Genomic DNA, 25,890 nt, shown 5'->3' with positions numbered 1-25,890 from the left:
AAAATAGGAAGAGAGAAGAGAAAGAGAGAGAGACGCGCTGTGACCAGCTGATAAAGGGGGGGTAATTTATAATACCACGATTAAAAATGCCACGTCATGGGCTGTTGCTTATAATCCGCGTTCTTTCTTTTCCTTCAACACCTCTCTCTCTCTCTTCTCTGTATCTTTCTCTTCGTCTCTACTCTTACAGCTTACTCTCCATCCCAACCTTGTCACAGGCCATTCTGATCCATCCCTGACAATCCGATTACCTTCACCATTATAAAATGTCAGTGAGGAAGTCACCACCACCCTCAGGTCCGGGAACAGCTATCATAAAAAGAGCAAGGGTGGACGATGGAGATGAAGATAGTAACACAATGACAATGACGGTGGCTTCCAGCGGAGAAGGTCAGAGGAAAAATGCTCTGATACGGAGTGTGAAGAGGACCAGTGGACTGGAAGCTCCAATTGTATCGCTGAGTGGTGCTCATGGCGTAAGTCATCGCAGAATCATTATTTAGCTACAATTGTTGTTTGTTATGATGAATGTCACTGATCATCTCGAATGATATCGTCAATAGGGGGAGATCACAGCATGTAAATTCGATCCATCAGGACAAACGTTGGCAGCGTGCTCAGTAGATAGAAGTATATGTGAGTCTTTTCCCTGCCTATGTCCGATTGTCTATCTGCGGGATCACGTATCGTGAGAGCAAGCTCTGAAGAGGGTTGTCTGTCCGGTTGACCAGTTGGCTGACATCGATATTGCACTTTTCTGTTCGTCATGATTAGCGCTGTGGAAAACATATCCTCCTCACGACAACTACGGTATCATACCGAATGTACACAAAATGGCTATATTAGATATCGCTTATTCTTTAGATTCGGAAACAATCTACTCTGTACGTAACTCCCTTCCGGCGTAACCATTTTACCAATCTGCCTTCAAGATGATATTCTGACTTCTTGTTGAATGCGAACAGGGAGCTGCAGATGGGACGATGATATGGACTGATCTACGAACTGGACAACGTATCTCACGATATTCAGCACATTACGGTCCACTTAATTCAATATCCGTAGCTATTTCAGGTGGAAGAGAACTGGTGTTGACAGGTGGAGATGATGGTATAGCAAGAGTATGGGATCTGTCTTTGGATACGAAAGATCCAGTGGTTGAATTTGACGATGGAAGAGACTGTCCGGTCACTGCTGTAGAATGGAGTAAAGATGGTAATCAATGTTTTGTGGGTGGTGTAGATAACGAGGTCAAGGTGGGTTCTGCTCCAGTCCTCTTTCGCTGTCGCTTCTTCATAGAGTGGAGGGGGGTGAGAAGGTGGAGATGGATTTGACAGGGTGTGGTAATGTGGATCTACCTCGAGATACTTGTCACCCCTCTTGATGTTTCATCAGTTCTCAGGATAAAATGTGCAATCTGGAGATTTTATTACCTATATACTGATTTCCTTGAAATAATAGGTATGGGACCTTCGTTCTGTCGAAATCTTATATACACTTCGTGGACACACCGATTCGATCTGTTCCCTATCACTATCACCTTCAGGTCATTACTTGGCCACCTATGCTCTCGACTCAGCTTTGATAATCTACGATGTGCGACCATTCTCATCTGATCCAATGAGGGTATATCGATCTTTGACTGGAGCGCCGGCCGGATTTGAGAGTACTCTGATCAAAGTATCTTGGAGTAAACATGATAACGGAGCTAGAATAGCTGTGGGTGGTGGCGATAGAACGGTTACCGTTTGGGATGTGGATACGGGCAAAACAGCATACAAGTTACCGGGTCACAAAGGTACTGTGACAGCTGTTGACTTCCATCCCAGGTAAGTCGAATGTTCTTGAGCTGCCGTCATACCGTGTAGAGAGGAGGGAACGATGCGAATTTTGAGCTTTGGTGTTAAAGTGCTGGGGTTGAATAGACTCGAAATGTAAAGACAGCTTGGGAACTGACTGTATCTATTGTAGAGAACCAATCATCCTCACAGGATCAAAAGACAGTAATATGTTATTAGGAGAATTGGATGCTCAAGATTTCTCATGAGATTGATAAAGGTACATCGATGAGATATTTTAGATAGATGTAAAGAAGGGGAGAGATGGGTCCATGGCGAAACGCAATGCCAAATCGAAAAAATTGCAGCGTTGATTAACCATATGAGAGTCGAATTGATAATCAGGCAGTAATTAGGGGAAAAGGACGCTCTGTCGTTCCAGGTTACTCATGCATAAACACTATATGCAAATGTCCGCTTCACGATAGACCTTGTCGATTCACTCGATCAATGTCACCGGTCGCGCATCATGATACGTCTCACAAGGATGATAGATGAGGTAATGATTATACATCTACAGCTTTCCAGTCTACCCACGAATATGCTAGTAATATACTACAACAGATCTATACAGATGATTAAACGGATATTTTTAAAAAAAAACCTTCAGAGTGCAAAGGGAATTGAGAAGAGACTTGAAAGTTATCCACCAATCCCGCATCCTCCATCTCTTTCGTGTATCTCCATACAAGGTAGGGTACAACTCCATTCAGCGCATCTCTGACATTTGTAATTCCCTATATATCCGCATGATGAACATAGTTTCCTTGCTGGAGTTGTTGGCGCTACAGAAGCTGCTATGACATAAGGTGGTGCTGGTTCTTGCGGCTATAAATGACGGGAATTCGGCGATGACAAGTCAGCAAACATTGCCAGTCCATTGGGATTGAATGAGATATGATACAGGTCAGAGATTTATTTGTCGTGTGCGAATAGCATTTTGACCCCTGTCTACACCAATTGGAATATGCATGGTCAAGAGAACGACTTACCAGCTCATCTAACCAGCCCTTTAATCCTTTCTTGTTGTACAGTATTCTTCTCACGTTAGAACTTTGCTTCTTCTTCCCTTGTCCCAATCCTTGTCCTTGGCCAGTATTACCTAATGGTGAATTCAAGTTACTTTGAGTGTGATCCGTATTCGAATGTAGGTTGGAAGGGATGAACGATGAAGCTGGTATATCAGTTGGATTTGTACGCTGTAACATCAAGAAAAGGATCGGGGAGAGATCATACGCCGTTAGCTCAAATGTCGACGTGAAGACGAGTTCAAGTAGATGTAGAATATGTGCTTTTTTCTCGTACTATGAAGAGACATACCTCCAATTCATCTAGTCTCCTTGCTAGTCGTCGAGCTTGAAAATCAGTCAGCGAATCATTGTGTCTTTGTCTCTGTAAGGAAGTCGTGGCCGACTGGGATAGTGTTTGGGATGATCCCGCCGTCGGTGTAGGCAGGGTATTGCGAGATGCTGAAGTAGGTACAAATCGTCAACTCACATCTCCGCGTCTTGTAGTGGAGAGTAAAAGTCAGTGGTCTCACGTTGCTTTCTCACTGCTGGAGGCATTATCGTTGGTGATTTTCATGCAATGAAAAGGAGGATAACATCGAGATGAAAGTAGTTGAAGACGCAAAGTATCGCTCTCCGGTAAACTCGCTTCGACGAGGAGAATATGATGATGTCACGAGATGATTTGGGGATTTATTCGAAAGGTTCTTCGAGCAGCGTCAAAGTCAAAAAGGCGTGTGTGTATATATACATGAGTTTCTTCCTGGATTGGGCATGCAAACACGCTTTGCAGCTAATCAGAGTGTTACATATATGATTAACCTATCGCATCTACTCATCACGACTATTGACTATGGAACGAACTCGTCTGGTATAGCTACACTCTGAGGACCTTTGATACCTTTTGGAGGCCATCTCTCATCACTTCTCCAATCGACTTCAAAACTCTTCTTACCACTTCCAACGTCTTCTTCTAATCCAAGTAGAACTACTTTGGCAGTCGTGTTTGGTGGTACTTGAATATCCAACTTCAACTTGTCATTCTCAATTCTCCAATCGACAGAGTAGAGTCCGTAAGGTGAAGAGAAAGAAGTAGAAGCTGAAGTGATAGTACCTCCAGGTTGTGGTTTGATAATAGCAGATTTCCATCCTGGCGAAGTCGGACTCAGACCACCAATGTTTGAATGCATGAATTGAGCTACGGCTCCCAGGGCATAATGGTTAAATGATGTCATCTGTCCAGGATTGATAGATCCATCAGGAAGTGCAGAATCCCATCGTTCCCACTACAATGAACAAAACGACCAATATCGGAATTAGCAATGGAAATCAGAACGAGGCGAAAGGCATGATTTCAGTGGCAGGACTCACGATGGTGGTAGCACCCATACCGACTGAATAAAGCCATGAAGGATTGTCTCTCTCTTGTAACATTCTATAAGCGATATGTTGTAATCCGTTATCAGCTAACACAGGAAGAAGAATAGGTGTTCCAGCAAATCCAGTTGATACTATAATATTTATCACAAGTAACCGTTAACATTGAATACCAATTCCACTTTCGATGATTCTCTCAATCAAAGTATAGGGATGACTGAATTTACCTTTGAAGTAATTCCATTTACATAGATATTCCAGTCGTTCAGCAGCTCGTTCAATTTGGGTGTCATCCAATAATCCAAATTTGAGGACCAGAGCATAAGCAGTTTGTGTGTCTGATACTAATCTACCTGAAGGAGATATGTATTCCTCTTGGAAAAGTTTCTTGTATTTCATTGCATCAGATTCATATTTCGATGCTTCAGAATCTTTTCCCAAGATTTTACCGATTTTCGCTACTAGAGATGTAACATAGACCAAATAGGCATTTCCAACTAAATGAGTATCGGTACGACCGTGTGCAGGATACTGGGCTATTTGATAAAGCGCAAAGCATCAGCATGCGACACACAGGTATCGACATAGCATGAGGTGAAGGGGAAAGTCAACTCACGAGGCGCATTGGGATCTAACCAATCACCATACAGCGGAGCGAGTGGATCCCATAAACCATTTTTACCTCTAGGTAAACCTTTGTCCAGCCATAATCTCATACTATCCCATTGTTTCTCCAAAGTCCCTTTATCACCCGATGATGTGTATAGATCCCAAGGCGTGATAGCTACCACGTCAGCCCATACTGCGTGAGGTTTAGGCCAAGGATCGTTGAACTTGTTTGGAGGTACAAAGGGGACTACAGTAGGTGGAACACCTTTCCAAAAGATTTGCTCGGCGTATACGTCTTTCAACCAACCGTCAAGGAAGCCTAGAAGGGTGTCTCATCAGCAAAGTATCTTCTTTACTCTGGCCAGTGTCGTGCCTTACCAGAAGTATCGAACAGGTAGTTAGCAGTAGGAGCAAACACTTGAAGATCACCTGTCCATCCTAATCGCTCATCTCGTTGCGGGCAATCGGTAGGCACTGTATACCAGGATCAATTCACAAATCAGCACTCGATCAGCTTGCGCTGGCAAATTCTACTCACCAGATACAAAGTTTGACATCATACCCCATACTACGTTCTCATGTAATCGGTTGATCATATCATGTGAAGATTTGAAAGTACCAGTTCGTCGTAAGTCTGAGAAAATGACGATAGCAGTGAAGTCTTCAAGAGAAGGTTTGACACCATTGATCTCAGCGTACCTAAAGTAGGAATACATGAGCTTTCTTCGAGTCGTTGACCGAAGATTCGTTCATTTACCTGAAACCGTGGAATGTAAAATTAGGTTCCCATCCTTTAGTTTTTCCACCAAGTATGATCCTATCATTTGGTGTCGCTGTTCTGAGAGGTCTTACACCTAATTCACCATGTTCCAATACTTCTGCAGTTCTAATATACAGTTCACCATCTCCTTTTAAATCTTTTTCGATTCGAACCCAGCCCACTAGGTTTTGACCAAAATCCAATATTGTTTTCCCACTTGGAGTAGTGATGATTTCGACAGGTCGGACTTCCTTGACTCTTCTAACAGGAGGTGCATCTGATGAAATCAGTTCAGCTTCAGGGAATGGAAGGATTTCTACTCTAGTAATTTTAGCTTTGGATTCATCAAATGTGGTATCGTATATCTCTCCATTATAAATTTCAGAGTTTTTCACTGGACCATCTGAACATTCCCAAGTGTCATCCGTAACCAATTCGACTTTATTATCAATCTCGAGTTGACCTATAAAACCTAATCTATCACCCCAGACATTTCTCGAACCTGGTCTACCTAATCTTCCAGCATACCATCCTTCACCTATGTAAGCGGTGATTGTATTCTCGCCTTGTTTGAGTTGAGTTGTGATATCATAAGTTTGATAATTCAGATGATTCTTATAACTTGTCCAACCTGGAGCTAAAACTTGATCGCCGATCTTTTGTCCGTTGATCTCGACATTATATATACCATGAGCAGTAGCGTAGAGTCTAGCTTTAGAAGGATTTGAAGAGATCGAAAATGATTTTCTCAATCTGAAAGGCTCTTTTGGATCGTCTTTGGGTTGAGGTGGACCTGAAATCAAATTGGCTTTCCATTCTTTTCGATCAAGAAACGCAGCTTCCAAAGTGATTTCTGACCAATTCGTGTATTTCTCATCATTTCCTTTAGATCTAATTTTGACATGAACGATTTCTCTTGATGAAAGAGGAGTCGAAGGCCATGGTACCAAAACTGAATCCTCTGATTGTACTTTGTAGTTTTCTTCAATGTCTGCATCCTCACGTTTGATAAGCATCTCATAAGAAGTCTGTTTCCATCCTTCGGTATCAGAAGATCCGAATCTCCATGATAGTCTTGGTTTCGAATGAGCGATTGCGAATCCCGATTCATGATGTTCAGCTTGAACAGATTGGATGGTAACTGACATGATGATCGTTTCACCTTTCAAGTCGATGATATAATGCGATTCAATTCATGGATCTGTATTCAGATATACTGACAGATTATCAGACGAAACTATACCTCACATTCTGAACATCCCTCCAAACATGTCTGGTTATAAGCATAAATGATACTCCGACAAGTCCAGTCAAAGTTCATGTGGATCCGGTCATTCGGATTTGACTTCCGGGTGGGTACTTTGAGACGGTTCAAACATACTCCGAAAGACGAATTTTCTTTCAGACTATCCGGCTCACTGATCACGAGTAACTTACTCGCTACCTCGGTGCTGATAGTCGTGCCTCTTCCGAGGGGCCTCTAGGTTGATTCAGGTGCATTATTGTGGAGGCCAAATGAAATGCAAAGTACCCAGTACAGAGTACTCGGCCAAAATGTTTTCCCTGCAAAAAGTGTTTCTCCCCCACTCTGTTCTCCGAGCGTCACATGCATGATGAAGGTCACATAGTCCGGAGGAAGCTGTCAGGGGTATTGTTGAACCGAATCTTCTCCAAAGAATCGTGCGAGTTTCTGCGCGAAACGCGTTGCCCTTACAGTAGTACCTTGAAGTGAGAACCTTGGAAACCCCTCACCCGCTTTGCCCCGCTGCTGTGCCCAACACAAATCCCTAAATAGAAAATGCGGAGATATAGGCTATCGAGTAATAACCTTTGGTCCAGGTATTATTTCCCCTTTGTAGTCCGAGATTCGCACGGTACATCATCACTCCTAAAACAAGCTTAAATGCTTACGCCACACGAAGAGAGACATGTGATGTATTTGCTTTGAGTCGGAAAATGCCCATCTTTTCCCCGTGTCTCACAGATTTGGACAGGAGCTGAAGAAAGAGTAAAGTTGATCGGGGTCGAAATGATATCCCGGCCGAAGTTCCTTTTCTGCATGTTACTCTCTCGAAAGCCCAAGGCCTGATGGCGAAATATTGATATAAAATCTACGTGACATAAGGTGATCGGAAAGGAAAGAATACCTCCTCTTTTTCGTTGTTTCTGTCTCTGCCTGAAGTTTACCTCTCAACCCGCAAGCGATTCACCCTCCAAGATGGCAGAATTAGAGATCAAACCTCACAGTGATCTGAAGCATCTAGAAAGTCATCATGAGGGAGATGAAGCTCTCAAAGCACCTGTACTGAAATCAAGTCTCGATCAATTAACACCTTGGCAGACCGTGAGAAGGTTCAAAAAGGTAAAACATGATCCCTCAAAGCCTCCTAAGATAGTGCTGATACGTGATTGTCACGATTCTTTTAGGCCATTTTAGTCTGTTTCGCCCTTTGTATAGCTGCCGCAGCTGACGGATATCAAATCAACTTGAACGGTAATATCATCGCGAATGCAGGTTTCGTCAAACAAGGTTAGTTCAGTCAACATGACAGTATCTTCTATTTCCCTTACAAATTCAGCTAAACTCACGCTTTCACAGTCGGTGTCCAGGATCCCAAGACCTTGAAATATGCGCTCAAGGTAAGTCAAATGGCGAGCAGACCAGACATATCCTCACATCCAAGAAACCTAAAACTGATGCACGACGATTACTATTTCTGACTATAGCCACAATCCACAGCTATTTGGGGTGCGCTTCAATCTTTGGGTCAACTAGTTGGAATGGTCCTTCTCAATCCAGTAGGTTACGTTCCCAACAGAAATGACTTGTTGCCACTAACATATCAAACAGGTGTCTGATAGAATTGGTCGAAAGATGACTCTTTATCTTCTTTGGACAATCTTACTTGGCGTGAGTGAGAATCTTCCACTCACTAAGAAGCACATGTTTCTAGATGTACTGTATCCTGATACGTAGTATCGATTTGTGTTATAGTCACTCATCATCGAATCGACAACTAAGACATGGCAACATTGGGCAGGAGCGAAACTGCTCGCTGGTGTAGGAGTAGGTTGTCTGCAAGCTACTTTACCTATCTACATCACCGAATGGGCTCCTGTGAATGTCAGAGGTGAATGGAGGTTCGAGCCTAAAGACATATATCCAGGAGGAGCTGATGTATTGGCTATGTTTCAGGTGGAGCAATCGTCGCATATGCAGTAATCAACAATCTTGGTTCATTCGTAAGCTTACCGATATTGATCTACGTACAAGAAAATCAATCATGACCATCCTGTGTTTGGGGAATAGTTGGCACCGATGGTTCTCTTCATTGAGAAAAACAAAGACCCTTTGAACTGGAAGGTCAGTTTATTTTGACCAAATCGACCAAAAAGTCGCGAATTGATTGTTTTCTCCTGTTCAGGTTGCTGTTTTAACTCAGTGGGCATTCTTAGGTATCATGTTACCAATCTTCATCTGGTTACCTGAGACCCCGTGTAGGTGTTTTTCTTTGTACCCATATACTCACACTCTGTTATTGAAAAAAAGAAACCGCTAACGAGCCATTGTACCGTAGCATATTTCGCCGCTAGAGACCTTCATGATCAAGGACTTGCTGTACTTCGAAGAGTCAATGGGAATGTAGAAGGCTATGACGTCGATGCAGAATATGAAGTTATCAAAAATATTATTGCTGAGGAACGTGAGCGGCGAGAAGCAGAAGGTATGATAGATGGTAACTGGAGAACTCTCTTGAAAAGCTACGGTGATTGCTTCAAAGGTACCAATCTTGCAAGTTAAGTTTCTTCCGAGACCTTTGTATCCTTTGCGGGTCATGTGTGGACACTTGCTTAATATGGTACGTCGAACAGAAACGAACGATCGCATCTTCTTTACCTGCGAGTGTTCAACAATTGACTGGTCTCGCTTTCTTATCTGGTTATGCATCCTGTAAGTCTTTTTTGGAGAAGGGGAAAACGCTTTTGCTTGATTAATCTTGCCTGATAGTATTCTTCCAACAATCTGGATTTACAAACGCTTTTGAGATTACCACTATTCTATGTAAATCCTAGTAGTATAGTTTTTTCCATTGTACCACGCTGTTGTATCAGAGTGCTCTTGCTGATCGTCTAATTTACAGTCGCTGTCAAGATTGTTGCTGTTATCGTCATCTGTTTGACAACTGATCGATTAGGTAGAAGATCAATGGTTTTGAGCTTTGGTGTACTTTGTACTTTGATGTTACTCATCGTTGGTGTTCTCGGTCAAGTACACAAGAATGGAGCTACCAAGATTATCTTGATCTTGGCTGCTTGTCTTTGGAGTGTTGGAAGTGTCGGTCGTGAGTCATTCGTTCATTCGTGTTTGTCATATCAGAGTTTGCTGATTGATAAATCATTCTGACATTTGAAATCGGTTAGTTGGAGCTCTCGGTTGGACATTCGCAGGTGAAGTAGCTTCTCAGAAACTCAGAGCAAGAACTTCAGGTTTAGGTTCTGCGATTGCTGTCCTCTTTGGTCTCACCTTCAAGTAAGTCTCTTACTTGGAACGCCCAATCATACCTGTAATGGGATATGTGCTGACAGTCACTCATTTCTCCGGATAGTACTGCCGTACCTACTATGCGTGAGTTCTCTACAGTGTCCTTTTCCATGCGTGATCATGTGTGACCAATACCTGAGGTAGTCCAAACAAACGGTGCAAATCTCGGATATAACACATCGTGGATCTTCTTCGGCACATCTATTGTCGTCCTCATCGTCGCAGTCTTTTATTTGCCAGAAACAGCTCAGCGAAACTCTGCTGAACTGGATGAGATGTACGAAAAGGGAGTTCCAGCTTGGAAGATGAAGAAATTCGTCACAGACGTGCAAAAGGCTCATGCTGCTAGAAATGGTGACACTATTCGTACATGATATCACGCATAGCACATGCTGTACATGACCATGCCAGGAAGTCGTGCAGCAAGGGTTACAAGCGAGAAGTCACTGGAGGTGAAACACATTCTATAAAGCTGGCTTATGTATATTTGCTGATTCATTTCTTGAAGAGGATATCTCACTACTGCTGTTTATCTCTCAAGTCTTCTCGTATCCCGTTGGCACCTGAGTGCCTGCCGAATGATCAAGTCAACATTTGAAGCGGTTCTGTGAGAAGTTTCCAAGCTGGGATAGGTTTGAGGCCGGACATCTCTGTATGCACAGCAAACCAGTAAGTTAGCAGTCTGTTGCTCGGGTTACAACTGTCATTCCTACAGCCAGGAAGCTGATCTCAGTACTTTGCCCAAGTGATAGATGAGGAGGAGTACTCACTTGGCTACATCGGGATCAACCCAATCGAACAGCGGTTCTATAGTTCCCCTGACGCTTGCCGTAGCACAGAATGAGCGGTTCCAGCAGAATCGGAGCTCCACAATGCTCAGCTGAAACGCTCGGGGTGTGGTACGCTCCTTATTGATTGGCATTGCGAACAAAAGCTTCTGCTTTTGCCCGTTGTGTACAGAGCTGGGGTTATCAGAGCAAGCCACGAATATGGAAAGAAGATAGAAGATGAATGAATACCTTGCAATGTACGTGTGGGTGACCAGTATAAACATAAACACACGGATACTCAGGGATATGGTATCCTCGTGTGATGTGCATATTCATGTATCGGAGCCTGCAATCTATGATATCCAGCCCAAATGCATCAATACGACTAAGAGTATCATGAACACGGTACTGATCTACATCATTCTGTGAAAAACTATTCCAAAATCTTCCTCATTCATGCCCTCTCCAACTCCCATCAAGCCTATCACTTCGATCCTTTCCCCATCCAAAACCTGGACCGAAAATGGATACCCATACATGATTTCCTTGGTATCGTAGGACTTCCATTGGAAACAAGCTTGATATTTTCCCTTAACCCTCGAGGGTGAGAAGACATAATTCGGTTGACCATACAAAGCAGGAATGAACGGAAGACTACTCATGTCAGGTAGGTGCGCCATTAATGATGATGAGAGGATATGCCAAGTATCGAACCCTTCACTCATCCACGTACCCACTAAAGGATCATCTTCGCTCACATGTTCATGAGTGATATCATCGACGGATGTCAACCATGATCTTGTCGATAACATTTGTTCTTGTCGGACGATTTCAATCCTGTTCAAGGCCTGATTAGCCTTTCACCCTCCAGGCAGACAAATAGCTGAGTTGGATTGGAGAAAGACGTACTTTTCTAACCAGTCAAGTTTGTCCAGCTCAGCAAAGTGCTCAATCAATCTGCATTTGACAAAGGCTCTGAGGTACTTTCCACCGGAATCGGAATTGGTAAGTACAGCAAAACCGACATCATGCTCTGGTAATCTTGACAACCGAGATAAGAATCCCTGAGTTGGGAAAGCAGCGTTATTCAGAAACCTCGCATGTTGTCATGGGATAATAAAAGTCAAGTGGAAATCACATACAAGGAACTTACCGGTATTTCACCTGAATGTTCAGCGATGAGTACCCCTCTATGGGTACTAATTCTTTGTCCCAATCCATAAAGGACTGCATGATCCGAATATTCCAAACCTCCCGCCAGACCTACAGCTATCCTTGGGAGGATCGCTTCAGAGTACTCGGGCATGAGAGGAAGAGCTTTGAGCCATTTTAACTGTGACGATATACGTTGATCAGCACATTGCAACGTACCTATGGCAGAGGGCACAGTGCATAGTGAGTCAAGTTTGAGATAGGAGAGGTCTCAGACAGAACGATATCTCTTACCGTATCTTCACCATTCATCCATAATCTGCCCGTTCCTATACCACCTCTCTCTCCCATCCTGTCCAGACCAAAAGTCATCGTTCTAGATTTCTCCTCAACTTCCAAGGTCATCCTGTTCCAATTACCTTGAGCATACTCCTTATCTTCGTCTAGATGCGCAAAGGTCGTACTTTTCATATCCAAAGGAATGAAAAATTCTTCCTTGACATATTCTTCAAATGGTTTTTGGACTAGCCTTTCTACGATCAAACATACTAAATCGTACATCAAAGAATTGTATTGATGTCTCTCCCTGAGCCCAGCTGTAGGCTTCAGCTGACCCAGCCTTTCTATAAGCGTATGGATTGAGTATGACGGATTCCAAAGGTGATCATATCCTGGTACGCCCGTACGATGGCATAAGATATCTTCAATCGTGCATTGACACTCCGCAAAGCTGTCGTACAATTTGAATTCCGGGATAATGCTTTTAACAGTTGTATTGATGCTCAAGTTCTGTTTCGATAAGGCTCGAAGGATGGCTAGAACAGTGACTAGTTTTGAACACGATGCCAAAGCAAACAAAGTCTAGATTCTGCAAGTTAATTGATGTTGGAGTAGGAATGTGGAGTAGATGGAAGATCGAGCAAGCACTCACCTCTGAAGTGACCAGATTTGTTCGATCACGGTATCCAAACATCACAATCTCCTCCTCTCTTCCTTGAGTGACTACTATTGCACAACCTCGTATGGACCATTTCTCCATTGCCACCTGAATCTCGGGTACCAGATGATGATTGATAAACACTTTCAAGCTCATAATGAATTCACTATGCCGGTAATAGGTGATATTGCTGACGGACTGCGTTTAATCACTCTGTCTATACAGAATTCAAAAGAAGGTGATCATGTGGAGTATAAAAGCTTTTCTTCTGTCGGATAAAGTCATCATTCAAGGAGTGTGGGTTGGTACGCATAATGGACGGTCCTTTTCATCAAAGGTCAATCTAGGGGCCAGCGATCCTTTTTTGTATACACGCGTTCGTCCTTCTGAACTTGACACATCCAGTACTAAAAATCGGCCACCCACCCCAACGTGCAGATGAGTATCCGCTGTCATTCTGTTAAGAAGTTCGATTTCCGTATTGGTTGAAAGTCGTTTTCGTATTGTTCACTCTGACAATCGGAATTCGGGAAACAACATTTTGTTATCTCTTCAGGGATCGAAAACAATGACGTAATTATTGGTCCCCCCTTCGTTTGTTTCATCTGGAAGATCTTTCATTGTTTACCAAGCATCGTCGGTGTTCGTCTTATTCTGTTCCCATTGTCTCCCAAGAACGAAACTGTTCTGAGTAGCGGTATCGGCAGCAAACGACGATCTTCCCCAATCATTCCTGAAATGTGCAGCCGCCAAAGTTTCATTTTGTTTTCTTCCTACTCGTTGGTCATCACGAATAATTGACTTGTTTGCCACTCGCCACTCCCAGCTTGTACCACGTGTCAGATACCTATCTAAAAACCCTTTGTTTCAGGTGATATGTGCGTGCATCATCCATCATCCATCATTCATCATTCATCATCCCGCCCCCTTCACTCTTCAATCAGAACCAACTGGTCTTAGCCACCACACTGCACCACGCCACACCGCTAATTCGCAACTCAGCGTCTTCAGTCATTGATTCTCCTTTACACTCATCTTTCCCCTTATTCAGGCTGAAAAGCTTTATTTGACAAAATGTCAAGTGCGCTCACTCCAGCAGAGGTCAAAGACATTCTCCAAAAATATAAGCAGATTCAGATAGTCGGTCTTGACGGAAATTATGACTCTTCGATCAACCAATATTCTCATGATGGAATATACGATCTCGTCGAGGGGGAACTCATCTGGACTTCGAAAGAACCAAATGATGGCATCGATAGGTCTGAAATTCCGTTCAAGATCATCTCTGAGTTCGAGCGTTTGAATTCGTCCGAGTCAGATATCACCAGTTCTCCCCCCAATCCGTCCAAAGTACTGCTTCCTACCATCTTTGGGATCCGCTTCGACACTAAGATGATCGCTTCTGGCCACTTGTGGAAAGAGGTTTATCGTTGCAAACTATGCCTACCATCAAAAAAATCTACGTTCCCGTTGATACTCAAGTTTATATCGCCTGGAAATTATCAGAATTCGTGGGAAGTCGGCTTTACGGATGAGGAAATCTGTGAGCAAGGAGAGAAAGATCGCGATATAGCAATTTGGGAAGCGGGAAAAGAACATCAAGCCTATATCTCTTATCTTGGACCTCTTCAGGGATCAGTCGTTCCGGTTCATTATGGTACTTTCGAGTACAGCCGTGGGTCAGAAGGAGCGTTTCTACTACAACACTGCAGACGAGACATACCACCCTGCTTGGGATAATATTGTCATGTTGTTGGAGGATGTGGGAGAAGGTGTGGGTTATGATCAAGGTGGGTATGATGAATATGACACTATGCTTCATTTGGTTTCGCAAGAGAACAAGTGAGTGAACTGCTTCTCATTCCATTTTGTTATTCTACGGTTTCGGGAAGCGTTCTGATTTAAGAACGGTCCGACGTTACATAGAGTCAAGATCTGGAACCTTTTCAAGCATCTGACAGCAGCTGGGATCACACATGGTCAAATCGAGGCACATCACGTTAGAATTCGAAACATGGAGAGTCCATCCCGTTTTGGAATGAGCAAAAGTGAACTCAGGATCATTGATTTGTCCGAATCCCAGCTTCAGCCTGCCGATCAACGTGAGGAGAAATTGAGGCTCCAACGAATAACCCTCTCATACGCCTTGAGAATATCAGAGTCCGAATCCCAGCTTCAGCCTGCCGATGAACGTGAGGAGAATTTGAGGGACCAACTAACAACACTCTCACACGCCTTGAGAATATCAGAGGAGTGAGTTGACCATCGTCATTCGGGTGCGATTTTGGACCTCACTAACTCTCACAAAAACTGGATCTCAGCGATAAGGGCCACATATCTTTTCAGAGGTAATGGAAACCACTTACAGTAGCACGAATAGGGGTAAATAGGAGCGGCTGCACGCCAATGATCATATTTAAAGCAATCTTTGATGTATCGCTTTTCTTTTTCACGTGTGTTGGGTACAGCATGCGCATGGATCCACTTGGCTGTTTTCAAAAATTTTGCATGGTCCCTGAACAGATGCACAGACGTACAGACGTACACAACCCACATCCTGCTTGTTCCGTTGCACCTTCATCCAAGTCAATAACGTATTCCCTCATCGTGACACTCAACATCTCTCTCCAGCACACAGATATCTCTCGTATAGTATCACAAATAAACGTCTCCCTCGCCCAAAATGGTCACTACTGTAGGCACTTGGCTCGACACCGCAATGACCACGCCCATTCCGATGAAGGCAATTGATGCTGATGTGATATCCACGTCTACTCGATCTCCCAGTACCACTTGTTACAACATCTTGATGGGCCAAGCTGGATGACGGTTACTCTGGGCTCCGAACCTGCTGCAAAACGTGATTGCTGAACACGATATGGTCTTGGACCATCAAGCGCCAGTATCTCCAGACCTGATCATGCTGGCTAAGGTCTTTGATATGGTCATCAAAGCGTCACCGACAACCAATGAAGCCGGGCTCCAAGCTAAATTGGAGTTATACATCTTTACAGGGGTAGATATCTTGCAGAGGATGAGAGAAGACGAAAATACCGAATCAGCATATCCCCAGCAAGTGATGACTTTGCGAAAGGACTGCAGGATAGTCAGAGGAGCAGAACAGAACGTGTTGAACGAGGTAGAGAGAAAGCAACTTCAAGCTCGAGCTGTGGCGAATAACCGACTGGTTGTGTTGAAAAAGGATCAAATAGAGGAATTTCTGAAGACCCATCCTTCCAGAAGTGAAGCAAAAAGACGTTCTCCCATTGCTCAATCTTATACACGTCCAGTGACAAATGCTACTACCTACCCTCAACCTATCTCTACCACTGTGGAATCAGCGATCAATTCGGATAGTGGATTGCTTGACCATATCCTCGTACTCGCATGTGACAAGAGGAAGCTCGAGACAAGAAAGCTAGGGATTGAAATCAAAGTGGATGCTATCCTAGGAAAAAGGACTGTTAAGGACATGTTGGATGAGTTGGAGGAGTGGAAAGTACTGGATTTTCACTTGGTAACGATTCATACTCCAGGTCATAATCATGCGGGTAAATGGGTTGCAGAAACATACAAGCCAAAGCTTATTGGCGATCTTAATCAAGATGTCATACACATGGTAGCGCAAGTGAGTTTGAGTACGCTGGACCATGAGTGAAGTTTATAACTGAAGATGTTACACTTCAGATCTATGAACAGCTCGTGGTCAACAAGGTATCAATCGCTGTCTCCACTTCCGGGGAGCGGACGCTTCTCTGGCGCCTTGTCGGGAAAGGCTGCCTTGAAGTGAGCCGTATGATGATTCACAACGAAAAGAATGCCGCCTCCTTGCTCAAAACGATGGCAGCGGTCTGTCTACATGCTACTCAACCTGCTACATCACCATTCAGCTCAGCCGTCCTGCAGTCTGGAGCCTCTGCTCATTCGATGATTCCTCCGTCACTACCTGCCGAATCCAGCTCACAAGCCGCCGCCAGAGCAACCATCAATCCGTCACTACCTGCCGAATCCAGCTCACAAGCCGCCGCCAGAGCAACCATCAATCCGTCAGTATCAACAAGGACATCTTCGCGGATTCAGGAGCAAGCAACAAAGCTTGAGACGATGGAGGAGGAATTCGAAGAAGGCACTGGTCAGGCAAGTCCGAAAAGTAGAATGGAAGCAAGCAAGCTTAAAAAAGCTGTAAATAAAGTAAGTCTTCATAAACATATCTTAGCTCGTTAATCATTGACTCTTGGTGATCTCGTCAGCTCAAGACCAAAACGTCCATCTTGTTCGATAGAAAAAAGGGGAAAGATAAGGCGCATCCTCAATAACTATGCAATGACGGTATGCTGTCAGACAGGTAAGTGTTTGACGATTGCACGAATATCTTGTGTATCTTCAAGGTCTGCATAGCTAAATAGATTGTGTTTGATATCAAGAATCATTTGTATAACATCAAACTCAAAGAAATACATGCACAAAAGAACGAATTCATGTGAATTACGCGATTGGCCAACAATTACGATAACTATATCATACCATCTGGACCTGTTCATATTCCAGCTGCATCGATACCTGGACCGACACCATCTTCCTCTGCTTCACTTTCATCATCCTCTTCAACATCATCTTCATCATCAAATAATTTCCCTTTCCCACTTTTATCTCTTGACAAGATTCCAGCTTGGCCTTGCATTAGATCATCTTGATCATTGGATGCCAAGCCATCCTTGAATCGCCCTTTCCAATCCACATTATCCAGTTCATCTGCTCTTTCCGGTCTTTCTCTCAACCATTTCATCCTAGGTCCACTTCTCGCTCTTTCAGATACCTTAAATCCGTATATCCTAGGAACGTACACTCTACCGAGAGCAGATTTTTGACCTCCATGTGGATTGGGATTGGTAAATGTAGATCCACCTACTGGAACTGGTGAATCGGATGGGGAAACTCTAGATGAAGATGCTGGAATGGTTGATGGAGTAGATGCGAAAAATGGTGCGGAATGAAGTTCAGGATATTGTTGAAAGAAAAGTGGTGAAAAAGTAGTACCAAAGAATGCACCTGGACAATATAAGATATTAGCGATTGATACGTAGAAGTCATTGATATCGGAAGGTTAAAACTTGTGATATAGTTATATTCTAGAGTATTGATGAGTTATGCGATAGAACAAAAGGTGGAACGCGATTACAATCAGGGGAAATCAGTTTACTCACCATCAACACCGCCGTACTTGCTACTAGGTGGAGTATAAATATCACCGCAGTTTGGACAATATAATTTAACAGTATCAATTCCTGGCATATCTGCTCTTCCGCAAGGTAATACTGGAGTAGCATGACAAAATACTCTTGGACATGCACCGAAATGTCCTGCTTCATATTTCTCAACCTGTGTACAATGACTATATCAGCTGATGCGACATGGGATGTCGATCGATTAGATTGCATATGAGAGTGATGAAGCGAAATGAAACAAGCGGTGATATGATTGTGATGAAGGTACTCACCATACATGATAAGCCAACTTTCGTCAAGATAAACCGTTGATGAACTAAACCATATAACAATTCTGCAGAACTTTCCACTATTGATACGTCAGGTATTTTAGATGAATCCTCTTCTAGACCATAAACACAATCAGCTTGATCTTCATCACTGATTTTAGTCATTAATCAGTTTACAGTATACCTTGTACGTACCCGGTTCAACATCCAACACCATTTCTAGAGCTTCCTTAAAGAACGGTACCATCGCTTGTAGACCTATTATCGATAGCACAGATCAGCTTATTCTCTGAACAATAGGCTGATAGGCCGATAGGCTATATTCGTCCTCACCTGTAAGATTGAAATCATCTTCTATGAAATCCTCATGCACATCACAGAAATAATCGTGTCCTGGTAGAGAGGTATACCAGTTCTATCATGGGAGCATTAATCAGTGAATATTGCGAGCGATTGGTATCGAGAAACCTATTATGGACACTTACTATCCATGTTAGTGTCGAGGTTGCTGTTGAGCTTGCTTGTGAGGAAGAATCTATATATTATATCGTCAACATCGATCCAACACAAATGCGAAGAGCACTGACCAAAAGCTTCCTCTTCCAATTCATCGGGATCTAATTCAGGTGGTGGTGCTGATGAAGCCATGTCGCACAGTGACAGGCGATTGAATGCGGAGTTTCTTGCGGTTAGAGTGAGACTGGGTCTTTGTGCAGATTGTGAGTCTTCTTTGCGAGATGATTGTTGATACAGATCATGCTCAAATGCACGGAATTACAACAACAAATAACAATACTCGTATGAGTTGAGATTTGACTTGCTGAATGATCCTTATCTATACTGCCACATCTCGGTAATACGGTGATATAGACCATGTGTCGGTACAAAGTCGTTACGTCATCATGTTATATTCCCACCCTCACACACATTGGTGGTTGTCCATCGTGGCCACTCTACTGGTAGATATCATCATACGCGTTTGTGTATATATATATATGTACATATATCACTATTTGAATAGACGGTTCTGCTCATTTACACCTTAGTCTGATCCTTTACATCTCATAGTAAACAGCTGCAATCACCATGGATGAAGAATACGACGTGAGTACTGCTTGTCAAAATCAAATCACATCCCACCCAACATCCAGTCAAGCAAGGGGATTCTCTCTTGCCATTTCACGATAACGAGAAGACAGATAAGATGCTGTGCTATGCAACATCATACTGTGACCGTGAGGAAGACCCCAGCTGATCATGATCTTTGCTATTCTCTTCACAGGTAATCGTTTTGGTGAGCTTCTTCATCTGAAATCTCCATTCTTTCCAGCATAACTAACGCATAACTCGTATCAATAGGGCACGGGCCTCACTGAATGTATTCTTTCAGGTTTACTATCTGTAGATGGACAAAAAGTCCTTCATATGGATAGAAATGATTATTACGGTGGTGACAGTGCTAGTTTGAATCTTACTCAGGTTAGTTGGTTCCTCGCTCGGCTCTCTTGATCGTCACTTGCATCCGCTGAATCCCATATATCTCTAAATAGCTATATCAACAATTCCGTGGAACTCCCCCACCTGAAGCACTTCAACTCGGAAGAGATCGAGATTACGCAGTTGACTTGATCCCCAAATTCATCTTATCATCAGGTGAATTAACCAGAATGTTAGTTCATACAGATGTCATTAGATATCTGGAATTCAAAGTTATAGCTGGATCTTACGTTTATCGTGATGGTAAAATATCAAAAGTACCCTCGACAGAAATGGAAGCTGTCATGTCACCTTTGATGGGATTCTTCGAAAAGAGAAGAGCCAAGAATTTTTTCCAATACTTACAAAATTGGAAAGAAGCAGACCCTGCTACTCATCAAGGTCAGTCACTCAATGTCCTCAAGCGATTTACGTTTGTTATAGGATAAACATGAGTGCTGATGTCTCTTGTATACAGGCTTCGACGTAAACAAGAGTACCATGAAAGATCTTTATGCTAAATTCGGTCTTGAAGCTGGTACTCAAGATTTCGTTGGCCATGCTATGGCTTTGTGGCTTGATGATGAGTGAGTATTCGCATATTATAAAGATTTTGTGCAGGAAAATTGACCAGTGTGTGTCTGCGACTGTGTAGTTACATCACTAAACCTGCTAGACAAACCGTCGACCGAATCATCCTCTATACCCAATCCATGGCAAGATATGGTAAATCTCCTTACATTTATCCGCTTTACGGTTTAGGTGAATTACCTCAAGCGTTCGCAAGATTATCTGCCATTTACGGTGGAACATACATGTTAGACAAGAAGATTGAATCAGTTAATGTCGATCCTGAAACAGGTTATTTCACAGGTGTCACATCAGGTGGTGAAACCGTCAAAGCTAAAAAGGTTATCGGAGATCCATCTTATTTCGGTGCAGGTAAAGATGATTCTGCAGAAGGTGGTAAAATTAGAGTTATCGAAACTGGAAAAGTTATAAGAGCAATCTGTATCTTGAAACATCCTATTCCGGGTACAGACAATGCGGATTCAGCTCAAATTATCATTCCTCAAAATCAAGTTGGAAGAAAGAATGGTAAGCGAAATTGAAAAAATGATATATAGTTATATGGGCTTAATTGACAATCAAAATAGATATTTACATCGCCGCTGTTTCTTCAGCTCATAATGTTGCAGCACCAAATGTTTGGATCGCTATTGTATCAACGATCGTAGAAACTTCAGTTCCCGAGAGAGAAATCTTACCCGGATTACAATTGTTGGGTAACGTCGTCGACAAGTGAGTGATCCCATCTACTTTCATCTTCAGACACGAACGCCAAATACTGATTACCTTTTTCTTGTAGATTCATCTCCATTACCCCACTTTATGCTCCCACTTCGCCCGGAACAAACGATAACATCTTCATCACCAAATCATATGACGCTACATCTCATTTCGAGACTGTCGTTGAGGACGTTTCGGACGTATGGCAAAGAGTTAAAGGAGAAAAACTAGTGTTGAAGAAGAGAGAAGTTGAAGTCGAAGCTTAAAGTAAGCTTCCAGCAGATATATAAGTGTTGAGGAATGCCAATGATGACTCGAATGGCTAGTATAGTGCCTTGTAGATTATATGTATGGATGTTCTTTCCTGTTTTCATCTTTCCGTTTTTGTGTTCTGGAATTGAGTCGGCTTCAGAAGACAAAAGAACTGTACTAGTGATGCATGTGATTGGCGAACTGAAAACACCGTAATGATTGCAAACTGGAAAAAGCTGTCTTATAAATTTCTATCATCAGGAGAAGGTATATAAAGAAGTGAAATGCGATGTCGTACAGTGTGGATCAATGTGTTCGCGCTTTAGCTCCTGTAATAGACACTTACATTCAGCTCATTGTGCAGTTATGATGAGTATATGATGAATAGATATCTGAATTGCACTCACCATCAACGTACATATTCCTAGTTGCAGAAGGTAAAGTAGCTACCATTCCATCTAGTTCTTTCGTGAGTTTGACTTGACAACCTAGTCTCGAGCTGTAGACGGGGAGGGTGACATTTGAAGGGCGAAGGAATATGACAGACGAAATGGACGACAACATGTTTCGTTTTCGTGAGTGGGAATATAGGATGTATTGAGGAATGGAACGATGAACGATGAATTTAGCCGAATTCAGCATTCGCAATCACGTCATATGGGGACAGGTGAAATGATGAAGATTTCTTATAGATAGAGGACTCACGTATCTTCCAAACCAAACGCTAAATCCAACATGTCATTCTCTTCATCGTCAGGTTCAGGTAACATATCATAATGTTCAGGATCCACTACGACGTGACATGTTGAGCATGCTACTGAACCTTCACAGGCGCCTGATGAATCAGAAAAACAAATTGAGATCGAGTGTGAGCAATATACCCTCTAGCTGATCACATTTGTTGAGCTTACCCTCTAAATCCACGTCGTACTCATGTGCTAAACTCAGTAAATCGTCTCCTTCGTTACCCTCTATGGTTTTTACATTATTTCCTTTTGCATCTTTGAAATGTACTTTGATCCTGTATCGTGGTCATGAGATTAGTGACCTATGCGTATTTCAATTCACACATCGTTTTTGGTGAACTGAGATTCTGTTTGTGAAGTCTACTCACCCTGTTCCAGGTGCAGGTCGAGTTATCTCCCCATGTGATCTGACTGAATGAGATACGATCTTATCAGTGCCTGATATCCCGCAGATCGATGATAGATGTAGATGAGTGCTCACCGGACGTAGTATGCAGTCCTCGACTTCTTGCTGATAGTCCAATGAATGATGATCGTACGAACGGTGATGTCGGATTTCTTGATGTGGAAGGTATAGGTAATATCTTTGATGAGATTGGTCGAGAGTGTTTCAGAACCGATAATGGTCGAAGGGGATTTACGGATGAACGTGACATGTTTTCGATCAATTGACGTATTCGTTACTTTATCTCAGTGAATGATCTCAGATCCAGTCGAGGTGATATGAATATGATAATACAATCGAAGCAAAGTGACGCTGTATATATTACCTGTTGATTGACTTTATTGTTGATAACTCGATTACATCTATCTTTTTCATTTTCACTTTGAGCTTTTTTACGTCTGCTTCTCGGCAACCGCCTAATTCCGTAAACAGTTGCAGCAAACTACGGAGATCTGAGAACATCTCCGTGCAACCCCCCCCCTCCCGAAGATCGTAATAAGGTTGGAATGCATTACGGGTGGTGCCACAGCTGTATTGTGAAAATAGGTACAAGTTCATCATCGTACACTCAGCTCAAACGATATGCTCAATATGCAGCTCGACTATCAATATTGTGACCTATCATCATACCTATGGCTCTTCTGACTTTTGTCTTGAAGAATTTCCTTCGGATTTTTCTGTTCAGTGCTGCATATTATACCTGTGAGAAAAGCCACTAATCAGATCACATCGATCAGGAATTTCTTACCGACCTCCACGGGAGATGGCAATCATGTGATTATTTTCAGCAAGAGAATTAACCCGTGACAACGGAAGACAACCTTGATAGGCAGTGCAACTGTGACCGACGATCGTCATTGATCAATCCCCTAATTTCATCCTGATCAAAGGAGTATTGATCACCAGGGGAGTCATCGAATCTTGATTGACAGCTGCTTTGTCCTGATGTTTGGTCGAGAAAGACATGCTTGGGAATCAGGGTATAAATACTGGCATGGAGGATAAATCATGACCCCTTCACTATCAGCAAAACCTTATACCGTACTTGTATCGTCTTCATTTTGGAATAGCTTTATCCCATCAGTATTTTTGTCACTCTGTATCTCATGATGAAGTCCTTTTCTCCATTCCCAGCCACTGTAGTAACTCTATTACCTCTTCTAGCACTCACATCCGCCCAGAGTTCCGACGATACAATCGCAGTAGTCAATATCAATATTCCCGTTTGGACTACTATCGGCGCAGCTAATCCACCATATGGATACAACGTTGGGCCAGGTGCGATGCCAATGGAGATTTCTCAATCGTATATTAAAGATAAAGACCATCCATTCGAGTTTTGGTATGAAGTATATGAACATAACGATAACTTGGATGATAAATCTTGGCTTGAAAAACCGCCTTACTGGATGATCACAGTGAGTATACAATCCTGCCAACGTAGTAATTTATCTCGACACCTCTGCGACACACTATGACAGATGACTGTTCTGAAACCGTCGTTTCTCCGTCTCCAATCTCGCTTGGCTGAAATGCATCTGTAATATCTCGACGAGTACTCTCACTAATCTGTTGACAGTGTGAAGTCCAAGTCGAAGATGGATATAATGCTCCTTCCGAATTCACTTTCATCGATGCTCCGCCTTATCTTCTGGCTGCATCCGATGGCAAAGCCAGGATATTCTGTCCCAGAGATAAGATGACTTGTCCGAACAACAAATGTGATGGGGCACATGCTTTACCTACAGGGGATCTAGATTCTGTAAGTTTGATAATCCGTTGAATACTCTTTCTTCCTCCTCGATAAAGCTACAGTAGCTGACACTCTTGACCAATCCAGCATAAACTCTAAGAGTCGCTTCCTCTGTAGTGTTGTTAGACCACAGAAGATGGATGGGCTCGACACTATCGTTTGCAGTCATAAGGATATGTCAGTAATCGTAATCACACGCACTGTGCATAACTCGTCGATACCCATGTAAACGTCGCACATGCACACTACAGTATGTGATACAATAGCATCGAAATGAATTCAATTTCACTTGTCTTGAGCAATCAATTGTAGTTCGAACCACTTATGTTCATTCTCGCCCCATGAATCAGTCGTTCCCTCAAGCTTCAGCAAGTAATCCACTGATCAAACCAGTTTCCATTATACTGTTATACTGAGAACGGACTGCATCGCGACGACCACACCTTTGTCCCTCCTGGCACACAATGAACGATATCATCCTTTGTTTGTGTGGGGGCAGATCATCAATCTGATTCTTAATGGAATGTCCCCCTTGATTGGTACGGATGGCAGGGTGATGTAAAGCAATCGAGGTTGCTTACCTTTGCGTTACTGGGTCCAGACATGAACATGTTTCCGCCAAGTGGTGAACAAGAGATGTACTGTATATATACTCTACAAAATCTTTTCTCACATTCGTCTTCTTCCTATTCTTAGTTGGTAATTCGTGTTTACCTTTTCGGTGCTTTAACTTCTTCGCGAACTTCGGCATTGACTTTTGGTCGACTACTCAGATCAGTACGACCACCATTACAATGAGATTCTCCTGTTCAATTACTGCCTTGTCTGCCGCCTTGACCATCATGCCTTCGGTCTTTGCTTCCAAAGGAACAGTCTCGATCCAAATACCTCAAGATACTCTATGGCATCCAGACGGAGACAATGCCCCCCATGCGGAACCCATTAAATTCGAATTTACTGATGGTGGCAAAAAAGATTTCGGATGGGGCAAATTACAAGGTGATGGTGAATATGTCTGGACATTAAAGGTGAGAATTGCTAAGACATAGAGTGTATTACATGTATGTGACTGACGATTAACATTTTGATTACTCTTTCATTGTGCTGTATTCAGTGTCACGTTGAAACACCTAAAGAGTTCAATGAGGATGTCACTTTTACTTTGAGAAGTCAGACTGCAGCGGGTTTCGAAGGATCAAGGGATACACCCGCTCATCTATGGTGCGATTCAGGTAGCTGTAAACTCGACAAATGCGAAGGACCAAACGTCATTCCCGTTGTTAATTCCGTGAGTGCCCTGTATTCTAAGATGGGGAACATATAAAAGTGGATGTGCTGATAGGCTCTGAACTTACAGAAGGGCTGATCTGCTCGTACATGGATATGACACGTCTTGACTGAACTATTCGTAGTGAAGATTATGCAGATAAAGCCATAAATT

General features: G+C 42.9%; 11 protein-coding genes across 11 annotated transcripts; 6 read left to right on the top strand and 5 right to left on the bottom strand.

Moving 5' to 3' along the window:
* Nucleotides 1-266: 266 nt before the first annotated feature.
* IL334_005736 (uncharacterized protein) lies at nucleotides 267-2,047 on the top strand (the record flags this gene model as incomplete). Its single annotated transcript, XM_062937444.1, has 6 exons — nucleotides 267-476; nucleotides 564-636; nucleotides 775-884; nucleotides 966-1,256; nucleotides 1,462-1,829; nucleotides 1,972-2,047. 6 exons carry the CDS (start codon nucleotides 267-269, stop codon nucleotides 2,045-2,047), a joined length of 1,128 nt encoding a protein of 375 aa, XP_062793495.1.
* Nucleotides 2,048-2,480: 433 nt separating this feature from the next.
* Nucleotides 2,481-3,403, bottom strand: IL334_005735 (uncharacterized protein; the record flags this gene model as incomplete). Its single annotated transcript, XM_062937443.1, has 4 exons — nucleotides 2,481-2,666; nucleotides 2,831-3,037; nucleotides 3,159-3,307; nucleotides 3,379-3,403. 4 exons carry the CDS (start codon nucleotides 3,401-3,403, stop codon nucleotides 2,481-2,483), a joined length of 567 nt encoding a protein of 188 aa, XP_062793494.1.
* A 293-nt stretch (nucleotides 3,404-3,696) lies between these two features.
* IL334_005734 (uncharacterized protein) lies at nucleotides 3,697-6,739 on the bottom strand (the record flags this gene model as incomplete). Its single annotated transcript, XM_062937442.1, has 7 exons — nucleotides 3,697-4,131; nucleotides 4,217-4,356; nucleotides 4,450-4,758; nucleotides 4,839-5,150; nucleotides 5,210-5,305; nucleotides 5,370-5,530; nucleotides 5,589-6,739. The coding sequence occupies 7 exons, from the start codon at nucleotides 6,737-6,739 to the stop codon at nucleotides 3,697-3,699; spliced, it is 2,604 nt and encodes an 867-aa protein (XP_062793493.1).
* A 1,070-nt stretch (nucleotides 6,740-7,809) lies between these two features.
* IL334_005733 (uncharacterized protein) lies at nucleotides 7,810-10,508 on the top strand (the record flags this gene model as incomplete). Its single annotated transcript, XM_062937441.1, has 16 exons — nucleotides 7,810-7,953; nucleotides 8,019-8,121; nucleotides 8,191-8,231; nucleotides 8,319-8,390; nucleotides 8,443-8,502; nucleotides 8,587-8,722; nucleotides 8,788-8,834; nucleotides 8,902-8,955; nucleotides 9,017-9,089; nucleotides 9,170-9,384; nucleotides 9,465-9,543; nucleotides 9,601-9,654; nucleotides 9,734-9,934; nucleotides 10,014-10,122; nucleotides 10,199-10,218; nucleotides 10,279-10,508. The coding sequence occupies 16 exons, from the start codon at nucleotides 7,810-7,812 to the stop codon at nucleotides 10,506-10,508; spliced, it is 1,638 nt and encodes a 545-aa protein (XP_062793492.1).
* Nucleotides 10,509-11,317: 809 nt separating this feature from the next.
* IL334_005732 (uncharacterized protein) lies at nucleotides 11,318-13,149 on the bottom strand (the record flags this gene model as incomplete). The annotated part of the gene is made up of 5 exons (XM_062937440.1): nucleotides 11,318-11,741; nucleotides 11,814-11,968; nucleotides 12,058-12,237; nucleotides 12,351-12,917; nucleotides 12,988-13,149. The coding sequence occupies 5 exons, from the start codon at nucleotides 13,147-13,149 to the stop codon at nucleotides 11,318-11,320; spliced, it is 1,488 nt and encodes a 495-aa protein (XP_062793491.1).
* Nucleotides 13,150-15,871: 2,722 nt separating this feature from the next.
* IL334_005731 (uncharacterized protein) lies at nucleotides 15,872-17,309 on the top strand (the record flags this gene model as incomplete). Its single annotated transcript, XM_062937439.1, has 3 exons — nucleotides 15,872-16,621; nucleotides 16,681-17,184; nucleotides 17,244-17,309. The coding sequence occupies 3 exons, from the start codon at nucleotides 15,872-15,874 to the stop codon at nucleotides 17,307-17,309; spliced, it is 1,320 nt and encodes a 439-aa protein (XP_062793490.1).
* A 221-nt stretch (nucleotides 17,310-17,530) lies between these two features.
* IL334_005730 (uncharacterized protein) lies at nucleotides 17,531-19,135 on the bottom strand (the record flags this gene model as incomplete). The annotated part of the gene is made up of 7 exons (XM_062937438.1): nucleotides 17,531-18,042; nucleotides 18,198-18,372; nucleotides 18,491-18,603; nucleotides 18,683-18,745; nucleotides 18,821-18,902; nucleotides 18,973-19,022; nucleotides 19,075-19,135. The coding sequence occupies 7 exons, from the start codon at nucleotides 19,133-19,135 to the stop codon at nucleotides 17,531-17,533; spliced, it is 1,056 nt and encodes a 351-aa protein (XP_062793489.1).
* A 438-nt stretch (nucleotides 19,136-19,573) lies between these two features.
* On the top strand, nucleotides 19,574-21,519 carry IL334_005729 (uncharacterized protein; the record flags this gene model as incomplete). Its single annotated transcript, XM_062937437.1, has 8 exons — nucleotides 19,574-19,591; nucleotides 19,770-19,781; nucleotides 19,847-19,966; nucleotides 20,038-20,365; nucleotides 20,442-20,550; nucleotides 20,619-21,061; nucleotides 21,121-21,265; nucleotides 21,333-21,519. 8 exons carry the CDS (start codon nucleotides 19,574-19,576, stop codon nucleotides 21,517-21,519), a joined length of 1,362 nt encoding a protein of 453 aa, XP_062793488.1.
* Nucleotides 21,520-21,811: 292 nt separating this feature from the next.
* Nucleotides 21,812-22,907, bottom strand: IL334_005728 (uncharacterized protein; the record flags this gene model as incomplete). The annotated part of the gene is made up of 6 exons (XM_062937436.1): nucleotides 21,812-21,834; nucleotides 21,913-22,004; nucleotides 22,211-22,340; nucleotides 22,417-22,526; nucleotides 22,620-22,662; nucleotides 22,733-22,907. 6 exons carry the CDS (start codon nucleotides 22,905-22,907, stop codon nucleotides 21,812-21,814), a joined length of 573 nt encoding a protein of 190 aa, XP_062793487.1.
* An 898-nt stretch (nucleotides 22,908-23,805) lies between these two features.
* Nucleotides 23,806-24,548, top strand: IL334_005727 (uncharacterized protein; the record flags this gene model as incomplete). Its single annotated transcript, XM_062937435.1, has 3 exons — nucleotides 23,806-24,114; nucleotides 24,276-24,458; nucleotides 24,537-24,548. 3 exons carry the CDS (start codon nucleotides 23,806-23,808, stop codon nucleotides 24,546-24,548), a joined length of 504 nt encoding a protein of 167 aa, XP_062793486.1.
* A 695-nt stretch (nucleotides 24,549-25,243) lies between these two features.
* IL334_005726 (uncharacterized protein) lies at nucleotides 25,244-25,815 on the top strand (the record flags this gene model as incomplete). Its single annotated transcript, XM_062937434.1, has 3 exons — nucleotides 25,244-25,477; nucleotides 25,564-25,737; nucleotides 25,807-25,815. The coding sequence occupies 3 exons, from the start codon at nucleotides 25,244-25,246 to the stop codon at nucleotides 25,813-25,815; spliced, it is 417 nt and encodes a 138-aa protein (XP_062793485.1).
* Nucleotides 25,816-25,890: the final 75 nt, after the last annotated feature.

The sequence above is a fragment of the Kwoniella shivajii genome, chromosome 7 (assembly GCF_035658355.1).
Source record: "Kwoniella shivajii chromosome 7, complete sequence".
NCBI lineage: Eukaryota > Fungi > Basidiomycota > Tremellomycetes > Tremellales > Cryptococcaceae > Kwoniella > Kwoniella shivajii.
This window is presented reverse-complemented; position numbering and strand designations above follow the sequence as displayed.